We start from the raw sequence: 14,270 nt of genomic DNA, 5'->3' as shown, positions 1-14,270 counted from the left end.
ATATAGTGATAATACAGTCATTTGCAATGAAAACATGTGTTTAAATGACAGATTCACCTGGACCATATAAAGGTTTATATTTATTTATAATAATACCATTAGCCTACAAAAAGCTACGTGAATTAATTTAAGAGTCAGAGAATGAAGAGTCTTATGCATTGGGACAAACTCAGAAGTCTGCCCCTTAGGACACAGGGAAAGTAGGTGCCTCATATTCCCTGAGAAAATGGCAATGGTGTTCCAGTACTGGAAGACTTTTCCAGCAGGTCTATGGTCAGATGACTACAGAGGAAGCCTGGATAGAAAAACTGTGCTCCAGTCTCCAGGTGCAGATAAGGGTCAGATACCATAGTGATAGGCACTGGACCTAGATAGATTATTAACGTGTGGCAATCTGCATGAAAAACAGTGGAGTCCTAAAATCTTCCCATATTGTAAAATGTGACACAGAGCAGGAATTCAGCAGTTCTGAGGATTAGTAACATTTAAGTCATCACTATCTGATGGCTTGTTTGATGGACTTTTCTGCTTGAGAGGCAAGTGAAAGGCATTGCTTTCATCAAGTATAGAGACATGCTCACAAACAAATACACCTCTACCTCGATATAATGGTGTCCTCAGGAGCCAAAAAATCTTACCACGTTATAGGTGAAACCGTGTTATATTTAACTTGCCTTGATCCGCCGGAGTGCGCAGCCCCGCCCCCCCGGAGCACTGCTTTACCGCATTATATCCAAATTCGTGTTATATCGGGTAGCATTATATCGAGGTAGAGGTGTACCAGGGAATAAAATGTTAGCTGAATATTTTCAAACAAGCAAAGAGTTTCATTTCCAGTTTGCAGTGAACATTTGGGTCAGTTCTTATTTCCCAACCAGTAGGATGATTCCTACAAAAACTGGGTTTAATTTGGAGGCAGACAAGAGAGCATTAGAAGCATTCCCTGGTTTCACTCACGTCCTTTCAATGTGTACACACAACAGCACTGTCAAAAGAATAATCATAATTTAGAAATCAAAGTACCATTTGTGTCGCTTTTAAGACCGGGCTCAAAGCTCATGTCAGCTGAACTCTTACACTAATGAAGCAACAGTAAATCATCATGACAAACTGAAGGTTTAATGTAAGAGTGAAATTACAGAATGATTCATTACCTTCCTTTCCTGTCTTTTCCTTTTCAGCAGCCAGCAGAGTAGTTGCTGCAGCTAATGTCAAGCGGCTAGCATCATTCCATTGCTTCTACACCCCCACACAAACAGATACTCCCACGCTTGATTCAAGGAATTTTATTTTTCAGTGATAAAATCTTATCATGAAGCACAGCTTAATTTGCTGTCTAGGGACTTTATTTAATGAAAAGGATATAACCGGATCACATTTGTTTGTGCTAATAATATTTTTCAGGGGTTTTAATAGGCAGTGAATCTTGTCATCTTCTCAACAGACTGGTTTAGGATTAAGTTATTTGCATTCACAGAATGTAAAAGTGTGATGAATGAAGTGAATTTAGGAGCATAGTCTCCACTCAGTAAGCACATATAACTGGTATTGATGCTACAGGAAGTTCACAATGAGAAGGGCATATAGCCCTATATCCATAATTGTTTGTGTTTTCACAAAACTCAGCCTAATTAAGGCTGGTGTCTCTTTCAACCTTGCCACTCAAAAGCAAAGAATTAATCACAATGTTTTTTTAAAAAAACAGTGAAGAAGAATGGTCCCTCTCAGGTCTCCACCCCACCCCCTAGCCCCCAATCTTGTGGATAAGAGCAATGTAAATTAGTCATAGTTAACATTAGTGGCTGGGCTTTTCAGCAGGAGCTGCTGAAGTGTGCAGCACTTTTGAAAATCAGGGTACTTATTTAGGTGAATAGCTATGGATGTAAGAGCCTATTCAGAACCCACGTTGGAAAATCCATTTTCTACAGGTAACCATTTCCTACGGGTATTTGAAATCAAAACCAAAGAGAACCAGAGAGAGAACTATGTTTACAAGTTCTCAGAAACAGAACAGTTTTAAACTAATCCAGTGACTCGAGGAAGGAAATGGGAAGCTGGAATCCTGGCTCTGCTATTTGCTTGCCATGTAGGTGAGTCACAACCTCTGTTCTTCAGCTTACCCTTCCATAAAACAAGGATACTAATGTGGTATTTAACCTGCTTCACAGGGATGTTGTGAAGTTTATTTATATTTGTAAAGCACTTTGAAGTACTCATATGAAATGCATGATAGAAATGCAAAGTAGGATTATATTTTACAATTTTTCCATTTAGAAAAAAAATCTACTGGTCTGTGTTGGTGTTTGTTACCATAATGTCTGACTACTTATATAAAAAAACATATAATGTATTGTATACAATGGAAGTTTTCTGAAGTAAAATTAGTGTTGTGACTAGACTGGACAAACCAATTTGGATAAAATAAGAACAGACACAAACAAACAGCTAAGATTTTAACTTTAAACACAGTTGAACTTTAATATCATTTGTTAACTTATTTCCTGTTTCTTTTGATTTTCACGTGCTTTTCCGCTTCTAGTCTCTGGAATTTAGGAGCATATTCTCCATTCAATGTGCACAGATAACTGGTATTGATGCTATTCCCCAGGCTGGAAGTACAGTGCACCTGCTGTACTGATATAATTTCATTTTTCCCCTGTGGAGTTACTTCCAATTTGCCCTGGTACAAGTGAGAGGAGAATCAGGTTTGTGTGTTTATGCCGCTGGATACCATGAGCAAGGTTGCTCTTGTTGTGTGTTCAGCCTGACCCGAAGCAGGAATTACAGGAAACACCATGAGAACCCTGTTCTTGCAAGATTTCAAATCCTATTTTTTAGTTCTCTACGTCTTCTGTAAAATCCATCTCCTCTGTATCTAAGAAGTTCCCAGACAAAGTGGGCCTGCATACTGAGGCCCATAGTGGATTTCATGGATTATTCTGCTCTTTATCCTCCCAAGTTCTCTGTGTGGGTTGTTGTTGATTTTTACATATGAAAATCTACCAGTTATTGTGGGAAAGTTTCATCATTAAGGGGATTTTGCAGTGTGTTCTAAAGGCAGCCAGACGCTGGATCATTCTAATCTCCTCTGATAGCTCCTTCCAGAGCTGAGCCCAGTCAACCAGCAGTGCTTTGTCCTGGGCCGCTGCCTTAACAGATTCTGGATTGCTGATGGAGTTGGAGCCTGACTTTCAACAGAAAATCAAGTTGTTGACTAAATGAAGTTTTTTTCCACAAAGAAGTGTCTGCTTCCACAGAAAATTTTGATTTTTAAGTGAAAAACCAAAACATCTCAAAACTGACACATTTCTAGCTGAAGAATGTAACATTTCCATTTGTAAATGGTCCGCTTGGGAGTTTAGGTGCCTCGTGCTCCTCTTCTCCTCTATAGGCATCTCCAGGGCCCAGCAAGAGGGGAGAACATGGTCTATTATAGGAGATGTAGTCCAATAAGGACCTCAGCCCATAAAAGAGAATGGGAGCATGAGGCACCCACACTGCAAGACCCAGGAGGCATTACAGCAGCATTTTACAAGTAACATTTTTGGGGTTTCAATCAGAGGTTTTTAGTTTTCAGACAAAACATTTTGGTTTCCAATTTTTTTCCTAAAAGTAGAAAATTTCCATGGAAAATTCTAACAAAAATTATTTTTTTTATTTTTTGAAAATTTTAATTTAAAAAAAATTTCTGACCAGCTCTAGTCTTGACTGTTTTTTTTTTTTTTTTTTTTTTTTTTAAATCAGGACTTGCAACTGATTTGGAGCCAGTGTGGGGACTGGAGTACACTGGTGATGTACTCCCGACAACCCACACCATTGCGGCAGGTTGTCGCATTCTGCGCATCCTGGAATCTATGTGTTACTTCCTGATACAGAGAATTATCATCATCTAGTGTGATGGTGACAAGAATGTGGATCATAGTGGACATTTATGCCTGTATGTGTATGCCCACAAAGTGGGAGGGGTTCCCTTACTGATGCTCCCAAGAAGAAGTTCATTTATCTTTTGAAAAAAGTTGTGGTGGTGATGTCACAGCTCTGAAGGTCCTGCTGCTGGCCAGTATAAATGTTATTGTTTGGAGAAGGGGGCTGTTCCCAGGTGCTTCTTCCCCTAGGATTGAGGAAAGGCAGTCTGGGCACCACTCCTAGTGGTGGTGCTGACAGCAGTTCAATTAATTTGGATAAGGGTTCAGATATATATTTGAAGTTGGGACACTTATTCAAACTGAAGTGAACTTCTGACTCATCACCCATGACTAATTTACCTAGCCAGTGTACAATGCTTCCCTTGTGCACTCTAGTGGGCAAGATATTCTAATTACATGTGTGCATGTGGAAGGAGATGCATATTGGAATTGAAATACTGTGTCTGGAGCTCAGAGTTGATTTTTCCAATGTCAGAAAGAAGGGGAAATGGTCCATTGCCCTAATTGTACCACTTTCTTATGTTAGATGCAGGAACAGAAACAAAACTAATTTAAAATCTTTGTAAATGGTTTACCCAAAGCAAACTCTATGACATCCTAAATGAGTTAAGTGCTCTCTCTATTCTGTTGTTGACAAACTTGAAGCTAATGATCATAATTGAGCACAAAGGCAACAGAGCATTGTCAAACTCATTCAGGAAATGCAGATTCACAAAGATAATGAAAGATTTATTTAATTGGTACAGAACAGAGAGGAGCTTAGAGGATGTGCTTTCAAAAATGTTACTGAACTAAGTCAAGCAGAGCAAAATAACCAGAAGATAGACAGACATTAGCAAGTGTAGTCACCCAGGCATAACACGTGACAACTGGCCACACAAGAAAGGAAGAAATACCAAAACAAATTGTTCTAAAAACCAAGCCAAGATTAAAGATGATACATTCTTAAGTACAGAATCAACCCTATCTCCAGGGGGAAATAACTATACTTAGCACTTCTATAGGATTCCTAGCTTCAAAGGGCTTTTCAGATGTTAACTAATTAATTCATAGAGTCATCGAGTTTAAGTTTAAGGCCAAAAGGGACCATTATATCATCTAGTCTGACCTCCTCTATAACAGAGCCATTAGATTTCACAGGTATCTCTGTATTGAGCCCAATAACTTGTGTTTGACTAAAGCGTATTGTTGAGAAAGGCATCCAGTCTTGATCTGAAGACATCAAGAGATGAAGAATCCACCACTATCCTTGGTAGTTGTTCCAGTGGTTAATCACCCTGACTGTTAAAAGTTTGTTCATCTTTAATTTGAATTTGTCGGGCTTCAGCTTCCAATCATTGATTCTTGTTACCCCTTTCTCCGCTAGATTCAAGAGCCCTTTAGTACCATGTATTTTCTCCCTATGAAGGTATTGATCAAGTCACCTCCAATCTTCTTTTCAATAAAATAAACATATTAAGTTCTTTAACTCTCACTGTAAGGCATTTTCTCCATCCCTTCAATCATTTTTGTGGCTCTTTTCTGTACCATCTCCAATTTCTTAATATCCTTGTTAAAATGTGGACTTCAGAACTGTAAGCATTATTGTAATATCATCAATACCACTATGTACAGGGGTAAAGTCATCTCTCTACTTCTACTCACTAATCCCAAGGGCTACATTAGCATATCATTGGGAGTTTGTCCTCTCTAAGACCCCCTAAATCCTTTTCAGAGTCATTGCTTTCCAGGATACAGTTCCCCATTCTGTAGATATTCATTCCTAGATGTATAACTTGCATTGGCTATATTAAAACACATTTTGTTTCAACGGGCCCAGTTTACTAAGTGATCCAGATTGTGCTGAGTGACTGCTGAGTCCACATAATTATTTACCACTCCTCTAGTCTTTGTGTCTTCCACAGTATTATTGCAATGATTTTATATTTACTTTCAGATTGGTATTTCCTTTCTCTGCTTTTCTTTCTCACTCTTGTAGTATAATTTGACTTTAGACTTTCATTTGTCTAGTGCCCTAGTACATTTAGTTCTGTACCGTCTAAGTCAACACGTTGAAGCAAATTTTCTCTGCACTGCAATGTTAAAGAAAGTTCAACAAACCCCCAAAATCATGACTTCTACCCATAGCAGGTGGATTTAGAAGCAAGTCTTTAAAGTACCAAACAAGCTTTCTGTGGTGTTTTCTGAATATTGTTTTAATGGCCAAGTCAAAGGATTGCAAAAGGATTACTATCAGCTAATAAATAATAGATAGCCACTGGCACCTAACATGCAGAGTATTAATGAACATGCAGTGACCTAGCAATAGTGAAATATGCTGTAGCACAGGAAACCTACAGTTGGGTCAGTTGCTGGTCTCAATCGCAAAATCCCTGAGCTAGCAGGGGCCTGGGGCTCTGTGGAGGCAGGCATTCACTAGCATGCAGGGAATATTTTACATTGCTCCCTGTGAGGAACTGCATAATTGTGATGCATCTGGCCAATAGGTGTAGTTTATATGGGCTCCCAAGTGAATGATATTGTCCTCAGTCAGAAAGATGCTGGCTGCATCACAGTATACGTATTGCCAAGCCAATTCTGGGGGGCAAATCCAAATAATCTGTTTTGTTACCAGGTTTTCACTCCCCAGCAAACTCTCAGGATAGTTTACTCACAAGGACTCATATAATTAGCAGGGATTTTTTCATATGCCTAAAAGAACTGCCTGGTGAACTCCTTCCTCATCCTTGAAGATATGTGCCTTGAGAGGCCAAGTTTCAGTTCTCAGTTACTCTTTATCTGTCCTCTGCACTGCTTCATTCTGATTCTCCCAGATATGCTCTATCTAAGCAATTAAGAGGAAGAAGAAAGTGAGATCAGTCAAATTATCCATGATCCTCATCTAGGTACATGTCTGCTCTCCATCTTGCAGGTCCCACCTAAAGACCAAGGACAATCAAAATCATTCAGTAAAGCAGAGGAAGGGCTCATGTGTTATATTTACAGATGAGATGATCTGATGGTCCCAGGGCCATCCTTAGGATTTATGGGGCCCTATGCAGTATTAAACTGGTGCCCCTATGCCTGACAGCAGCATGGGCTCGCATGTGTATTTTAGATAAGGGTTGTCTTTTGAAGGATTTATTTAAAAAACTATATGTCTGAAGATCCAAGCATTTAAGGCTAAAGATGAATACTCAGATTGTGCATCTAAAAATCTGTGCAAGGATTTTTTAGAGATGTGATTTTATAACCTTCAGCAACACACTAATGAAATATTTTTAAAGCAAATTTTAAACTAAGGTCCTGTTGACTAACATTTCTGAGTAAATATTATAGTAATGCACAACTGTTTTTGTCAATTCAGAAGCTGACAATATACACCTGGGGGTTGGCAAATGCCTGTTAAATGGTTTCATTACCACTTGAATGGCTCTTTAACAGTTTCAATGTTGTGCTAATAGGTCTGGCAGGCTGGAAGGCCTTTTTCACTTTTAAGTACTAGATCCTCTTCGGAGGAAGACTCACCAGGCTGCAGCAGACATCTGTGGTGGGAGCCTGCAGGAAGGGTCAGAACAGGGATAGAAAGAGGCGGGAGGGTGGACACTAAAACCCAGGGGGGTTCCCCAAATGTTTGGGTGCCCTACACAGCCCGTATATGCTGTGTATGCCTAAGGACTGCCCTGGGTGGTCACTTCTGGCCCTAAACTCTATAACTATGACTCAGAATCTGCCTACCTTTTGCATCAGCCTGTGGAGCTATCTAAGAATGTTGGGTGAAGGAAGCTGCACCATACTAAACATGTCTGCCCTCCAGACAAAGGAACTTGGGAAGTTAGTGTGCCTCCAAGAGGAAAAATCCCCACCTGAGTATCCCCTGGGGTAGTGCAGATCCACATATTCAGGGCTATGGCTAAATGTCACAATCTAATCCAATGGTTCAACGGGCAGATACTTGGGGACTGTTATGGCAACACCTCAGAGTAACGGATTTAAAATTGGTAAACCCATTTCTACGAAAAAGAGAATAGGTGACTGAATAGAGTCATTATGAAGTTTCAAGGGGAAAACGATTAAGAGATGAGTCTGAATCAAAATGATGGATCTGAACCCTTCCAGACCTGGCACTTTGAAATCTGGATGACAGTCCAAACCTTCCCAAATTTTAGGATTTCAGATCTGACCCACTTACTACTTACTACTCTCACACTTCTTATCACACTGTCTGTACTCGGCTAGCTTGATTATCACTTCAAAAGTTTTTTTTTTCCTCTTAATTAATTGGCCTCTCAGAGTTGGTAAGACAACTCCCACCTGTTTATGCTCTCTGTATGTGTGTATATATATCTCCTCATTATATGTTCCATTCTATATGCATCCGAAGAAGTGGGCTGTAGTCCACGAAAGCTTATGCTCTAATAAATTTGTTAGTCTCTAAGGTGCCACAAGTACTCCTGTTCTTCTTTTTGCGGATACAGACTAACACGGCTGTTACTCTGAAACTTGTTCATAGTGATGATATACATTTCCTAAATAGATCACATTTATGAAATGACTACTGTTCATGTGCCATTTCTATAGTTTGTATTATGAATCACTCATGATTGGACCCCTTATAGCTGACCTCTCTATCAACAATGAAACACTGAGAATGAAAAATCCTCGTGCTCCTTCAAGCTGAACTGTACTTTTCCACTATCTCTATTAATGTCTGCATTGGTACATGCGTGCAGTGTATTTCACCAATAAACAGAAGATAAAGATGCCAAATTAAAACAAAAATGGCTTTCAGAATCTCTTTTTTCAAAATCCATCATTGGAAACATAATGAACTGTGATACACGAGGTAGGCAGGCATTAAGAAATTGGTTTACACTCTTTGAATCCGATGCCTGACTAATACCTACATCTCCAATAGCATGTTGAAATAATCCATTAAAAAAAATTACCAAGGCATTTTACACTTTAATCAAACACAGCAATAACCACATTACAGTAACACTGAATTTACTGTACTGTGGCAGACTCATCTAGTACCCTCCCGCAGTAGCCAGAGGCTTATGTTTTAGACATAAAGGAAAGAAAATAGCCCAAGTACATCTTCTTGGGTGGGCAGTTCTGTACACGGGAAGAAGGGGTCCTTTCTTGACCTCTGCAGGTAGCCTGAAGGATGAGATGAGGCAGCCCCTGTTGTCTTGCACAGCTATAAATGTTGCTGTGTTTATGAGATTATCCTTCCCTTAGGAAAAAACTTGCTACAATATTTGACTCCATGACCTAGTAAGGCCGTGATTGCCATAGGCAGACTATGTGCTATCTAATGCCGTACATCCTTTTATTTGCTGTAAATTGAGTGCTGCTTAATGTCATTGTGTTCACATGTTCTCTTGTTATGGGACAGTTTAAAAGGAAAGATGTTCTTGCTATGGCCTTCATAATTTGGAACACTGCACATCTGCACAATTAGGTCCCCTTTAAATCTTCTTCCTTCCAGGCTAAATCGTTCTGTTTTTACTGTCTGTTGTCCTGCCATACTTCTAACCCAAGCCATATAACTAACGTGCACACTACAGAAATCTTTGCTTTTTCCCCTACATGGCTTTCAGGCCTTCCCTTTGCTCTCCTCACCCTCCCCTTAGCAGCCACCCCACAGCATACTTCTCACTAGTTTTCCTGTTGGCATAATGAGAGAGCTGTGCTATGCAGCACCCGGCAGAGAAAAGACAGACGGAGCTCAGAGTTCTGGAGGCCTTTCAAATGGAATGCTTATTTCCTGCCAGGCTGGGGATTAACAGAAAGGCCCTCAGTCCTATGGTGGGAGAGGTGGGGTAAGGAATCCCATCCTTTTAAGAGGAAAGAGTGGAAGGAAGAGGACACCCAATGCTATATTTTCTTAAGATAGCAGTAGTTCCTGTGCTGAACAAACAGCAGATTTTAGGGCTCTTTCAGCACAGGACTTGGCTCCTTTTACACAGGAATTCTGTTTTAATCTGCCACTGTTTCCAAACCCGACTTTCCATCAGGACCGGCTCCAGCCTTTTTTCCGCCCCAAGCGGCGAAGAAGAAAAAAAAAAAAAAAACGATTGAAGCAAAGTGATTGAGCTGCCGCCGAAGTGCCACCGAAGAGAAAGCGAGGCACTGAAGGACCTGCCGCCGAATTGCCACCGCAGACCCGGACGTGCTGCCCCAATAATGGACAGACTGCGGCCCCTTTCTATTGGCCGCCCCAGGCACCTGCTTCCTTCGCTGGTGCCTGGAGCCGGCCCTGCTTTCCATTGTGCCCATTCTGAGTTTTAAGCTCCAAGTGTTAGCATAAAGAGAGTTGTACTTTTAATTCCCAGCAGTGCAGCCATTGCTATTATCCCTCTTTAGTGAAAATCTTGTTTTTGCTTGGACCTCTGCCATGCTTCATTTTCATCTCTTGTCCTTAGCTGTGAAAATTCAGTACTTCTGAACAAATTCCATTCAAAATATTGATGGCACCCACCAACACATCATGAGCACTCTCCAGCAGCTCCTACGTATAGTTTAAATATTCCATCTGAAAGCTATTTCTTTTAATTGCCAGTGGGCTGGTTCGCTCATGGGTAGGATAGAGCCCATCCCCATGCAGGAGGGTGCCCACAAAAAGCAGTTTTCCAGTGCCCAATGGATTTGGAGCCCTCCTTTCTACGTCACCTTCGCAATCCCACAAGAGATTTGTTGGTTTCCTGATTAGAGGATTCTGTGTGTAACAGGGGTCGCACTTCTGAAAAGGCTACAGGAGAGGCTCTAGACATAAACTTTCTATTTAGCAGTCTAAGTTCAGGATGCTGATCTCCATTGCTTAGATTAAAAATTCAATAAACAAAGATCAGAATCTGGCCCTCCAGGAAATATCAGAGAGGTCCTGGAACCTGTAATTTATGAAATATGAACCACAATCGTGGATTCCTTCTCATCACTGTTTTACAGTGCTGATTATCTTCTTCATGGCATCTGATATCTGAAGTCAAGTCACTGCTTGGTTCTCACGGTCCTTACCCAAAAAAAAGAAATGTGTACAATTGTAATAATTAAATCTCCTACCATCATGCCCTGCCCCTCTCAAGCACTCAACATAGATCCCCATCCTCTGAAGAGAATTCCTTGCTACAAGTAATAGAAGGAAAATCTTGTCTAAAAACTTCCCTTTTCCTTTCTTGGACACATCTGCCGTGTATGTATTTATACCCCCAGAGGTCACTGGCTATTGCCTCTCCAGCTTAGTTAGGCACATACAGGCACTCATAGAACAATGACCAAACAGTCCCAATCAGCTGTTGGCAGCAGCTCAGCCATGCACCAGCTCTCAGCCACACTCACACATGCACAAATACACACACACTTTCAGACTGGAACAGCTTCTCCTCTAGCTCTGCATATACCCTATATCAAAATTGCTTTCTTTGCCAAAGTGAAAATCTAACAAGGAACTGAGATAACTTGTACTTAAGGAAACCACATTTCTGAACATGTAGGAATGATATCTTTCTCTTTGCGTGTCTCTTAATAGTGTTTCCTCATCGATATAAAAGAGAGAGCCTACGCTTTTATCTCAGTTCTGTGACATAATCATAACTTACAAAGTCTGCTTTAAATAGGAGTACTAACAAAAGAGACACTGGAGACTAAAAAGCTGCAAACCAGAAACATTAGAGACACTGCAAAAGAGCAAAGTAAAGCTCCAGGGAGTGTTGACATTCACTTCCAGGGATTTGTGCCTCTGACATAAATTTCATTATATAATGCAGCAATGTCTTGCGTATGAAATGCCACACTATTAACCAATGTATGTCTACAGCCTGGCTTGCCTTTGCCATGGAAAACTGCACTTTTCCTGGAAAATAACTGAAAGTGGATTTGAATGGTATGAAAAAGAGTTCCATATTTTATGGGGTGTTTTAATAATAACTGTTGCAGAAAATGATACTGCTTTGTCTTTGGGGAACTGTGTTTGCCTTAAGGCCCAGAACCATCACTCTTTGATAAGGGAAAAGGTGAAGCTCTCCCTCTGGCCATATACAGGATTTTGTAGGGCTCTGCTGGAAATAATTTTCCTAATAAGATTAAGGTTTACCCTGACTCAGTTTCCACACAAGCATTTGTTAGTCTCAAAAGCCACTTAATGTTGGTTACATCCAAAATATACACATATGCATATACACCTGTATTTTATACCCTAGAAACAATGCAGATATGGAGAATACTTCAAAGAGGTGCAGGCCCAGGAGACACATCCCCATCATGGCGTGACTCCAGAGGGGTACAGTAAAGCTCTGACAAAGCACCCTTACCAATTCTACCCTAACCAATACAAGTTAAACACAAACAACTTTTCTTTCCCATAATTTCATTCATTTTAAACGCAGGCTGTGGGCCTATCACTCATGCTAAAATCCAAACTCAATTTAAAACCATAGTTCACTCTGGCCTAATGTGGGCCTGTATTTCTGCAGGTCCCCTGGGAGCTGTCCAACAGGTATTTCAGAGCTGTGGACACCTTTTCTAGCTCCAAGGATTTTACTGTTGTAGGCAAAATATAAATTACCTCTCAAAGTCTACAGTCAATCACACAATAAACAAGGGCATTCAAATTGTTACTATGCTTCACAACATGGCTTCTCAGAATGTCCTAGTGAGGACAGAACTCTGATCGTCCTGCTAAAGGAAAAAGAAGCTTAACATTTAAAAAAAGATCCTAGCCATCCCTTTCCTTTGAGGTTCCAATGTTGATTCTCCATCTCTTGATATATTCAAATCAAGACTAGATGCCTTTCTGGCATATATGGTTTAGCTGAACAAGTTAGATGGGGGTAACTGGGTTAAATTCTACAGCCTGTGTTATACAGGAGAGCAGACCAGATGATCGAACGGTTCATTCTGGCTTTAAAAATCAATTAATATATGACTAAATCTCTACGTCTGCTTTATTTAGCCTGTAAGTTCTTCAGAATATAGACTGCCTGTGCTTTATGTGTTATATAGTGTGGAACACCCTATAAGTATTAAACAAATAACTAATGAAGTTGAGGCACTGAAAGAGTTAACCTAAACACACTTTGTCAGTGGTTTGTTCAGTACTTCCATGATACTGCTATAGAGCTCATGGACAGTAGTTTTACATCTGTTACTTTTATTTTCCTTTCCTAGAAGCTTTAACAAAAGAAAATAGCTAGCAATCCAGAAGAGGAAATTTTCCTCAGCAGAGAAAATAGCCTATAACTGGCTTCCCATAAAACAGTGAAAATTACACTGTGAGCAAAAGTAGCAGAGGAAATAAGTCAACCTGAAGTGCTCTTGGGAAAATCTTTAGTGGCAGATATAAGGACGATATAATTGCTAAAGATGAGCAGGTTTTTCTTTTATCTCAATAAAGCACTTTTGGATGAAAAGATTGGAAAGACAGAAGCAATACAATAGAAAACGCCTGTTACAATCTTATTTACATAATTTTATATAAAGGAGCATTGATGTATGAAGTGTAAAATGAATGTGTTGAATACCGAAAATAAAGCATTACAGAAAACAAATTATGCTTACTCCCCAGCTATAAAGAAGTTTAATGTTTGATTAAATACATTTGCCTGGTGAAGAGAGGCATTGATTTTATAAAAAGCTGAGTGTGCCATTTCAATAAAACAGAAAACTCCCTGTCACTGGATCTTTTATGCAATGTGGCTCTTACAGCTGAATCTTAAATTGTTTTGTATATTCTTTTGCATAGGAAACATTTTCCCAATATCACAGGCATTAGCTGAAAATGCTAAATATGGAGCTCTTATTGTACGTTTCCCCTCTTCCCATTCCCTCTTGCCTCAAGCTGGTATGGTGCCATATTTGACAGGCTCTGAACAGCAAATGGCTTTGTAGACACACTAATCTAAAGTGGATGATGACTGAATGAATGGACTGGTGGGTGGCTAAACACAAGCCATCTCCTAGATTTCCGTTTACTTGCATGATTATCTTCTGCTTTATTATAAAATTATCTACTTTAATAGAGAAACTTGTTAGCATCAATATACATATTATATTCCTTAACAGACTTCACAGATATCTGAAACCCATTTTAACCCATGCTGGTCCACCGCTTACAACAACATTACCTGAATGGTGTAATCCTATTGCCAGACTGCTAACTAGCCCTAGAGCATATGGAGTAAGTATATATATTGTGTGTGTGCATTAAACTTTGTGAATAGCATTTAGAACCTGATCTAAAGCCCACTGTAGTTAATGGAAGCATTTACATGATTTCATTGGGCTTTGGATCAAGCCTTTAACAAGGCTAGACACTATATGGCTGTCGTGTCGTAGGGGTGAAAAAGTACGGTGACATTTTCA

At 39.9% G+C, this 14,270-nt stretch overlaps 1 protein-coding gene across 1 annotated transcript in view; it reads left to right on the top strand.

The window, feature by feature from the left end:
* Positions 1 to 14,270, top strand: part of SLC9A9 (solute carrier family 9 member A9) — a 328,270-nt gene that overhangs the window by 308,236 nt on the left and 5,764 nt on the right. The window contains exon 15 of the mRNA XM_054040764.1: positions 13,980 to 14,085. Within this exon, the coding sequence (XP_053896739.1) occupies positions 13,980 to 14,085 (106 nt within the window). The remainder of the gene's footprint in view (positions 1 to 13,979; positions 14,086 to 14,270) is intronic.

This window comes from Malaclemys terrapin, chromosome 9 (genome assembly GCF_027887155.1).
Source record: "Malaclemys terrapin pileata isolate rMalTer1 chromosome 9, rMalTer1.hap1, whole genome shotgun sequence".
Lineage (NCBI taxonomy): Eukaryota > Metazoa > Chordata > Testudines > Emydidae > Malaclemys > Malaclemys terrapin.
The sequence above is the reverse complement of the archived record's forward strand: the minus strand, read 5'-3'. Positions and strand labels throughout refer to the sequence as shown.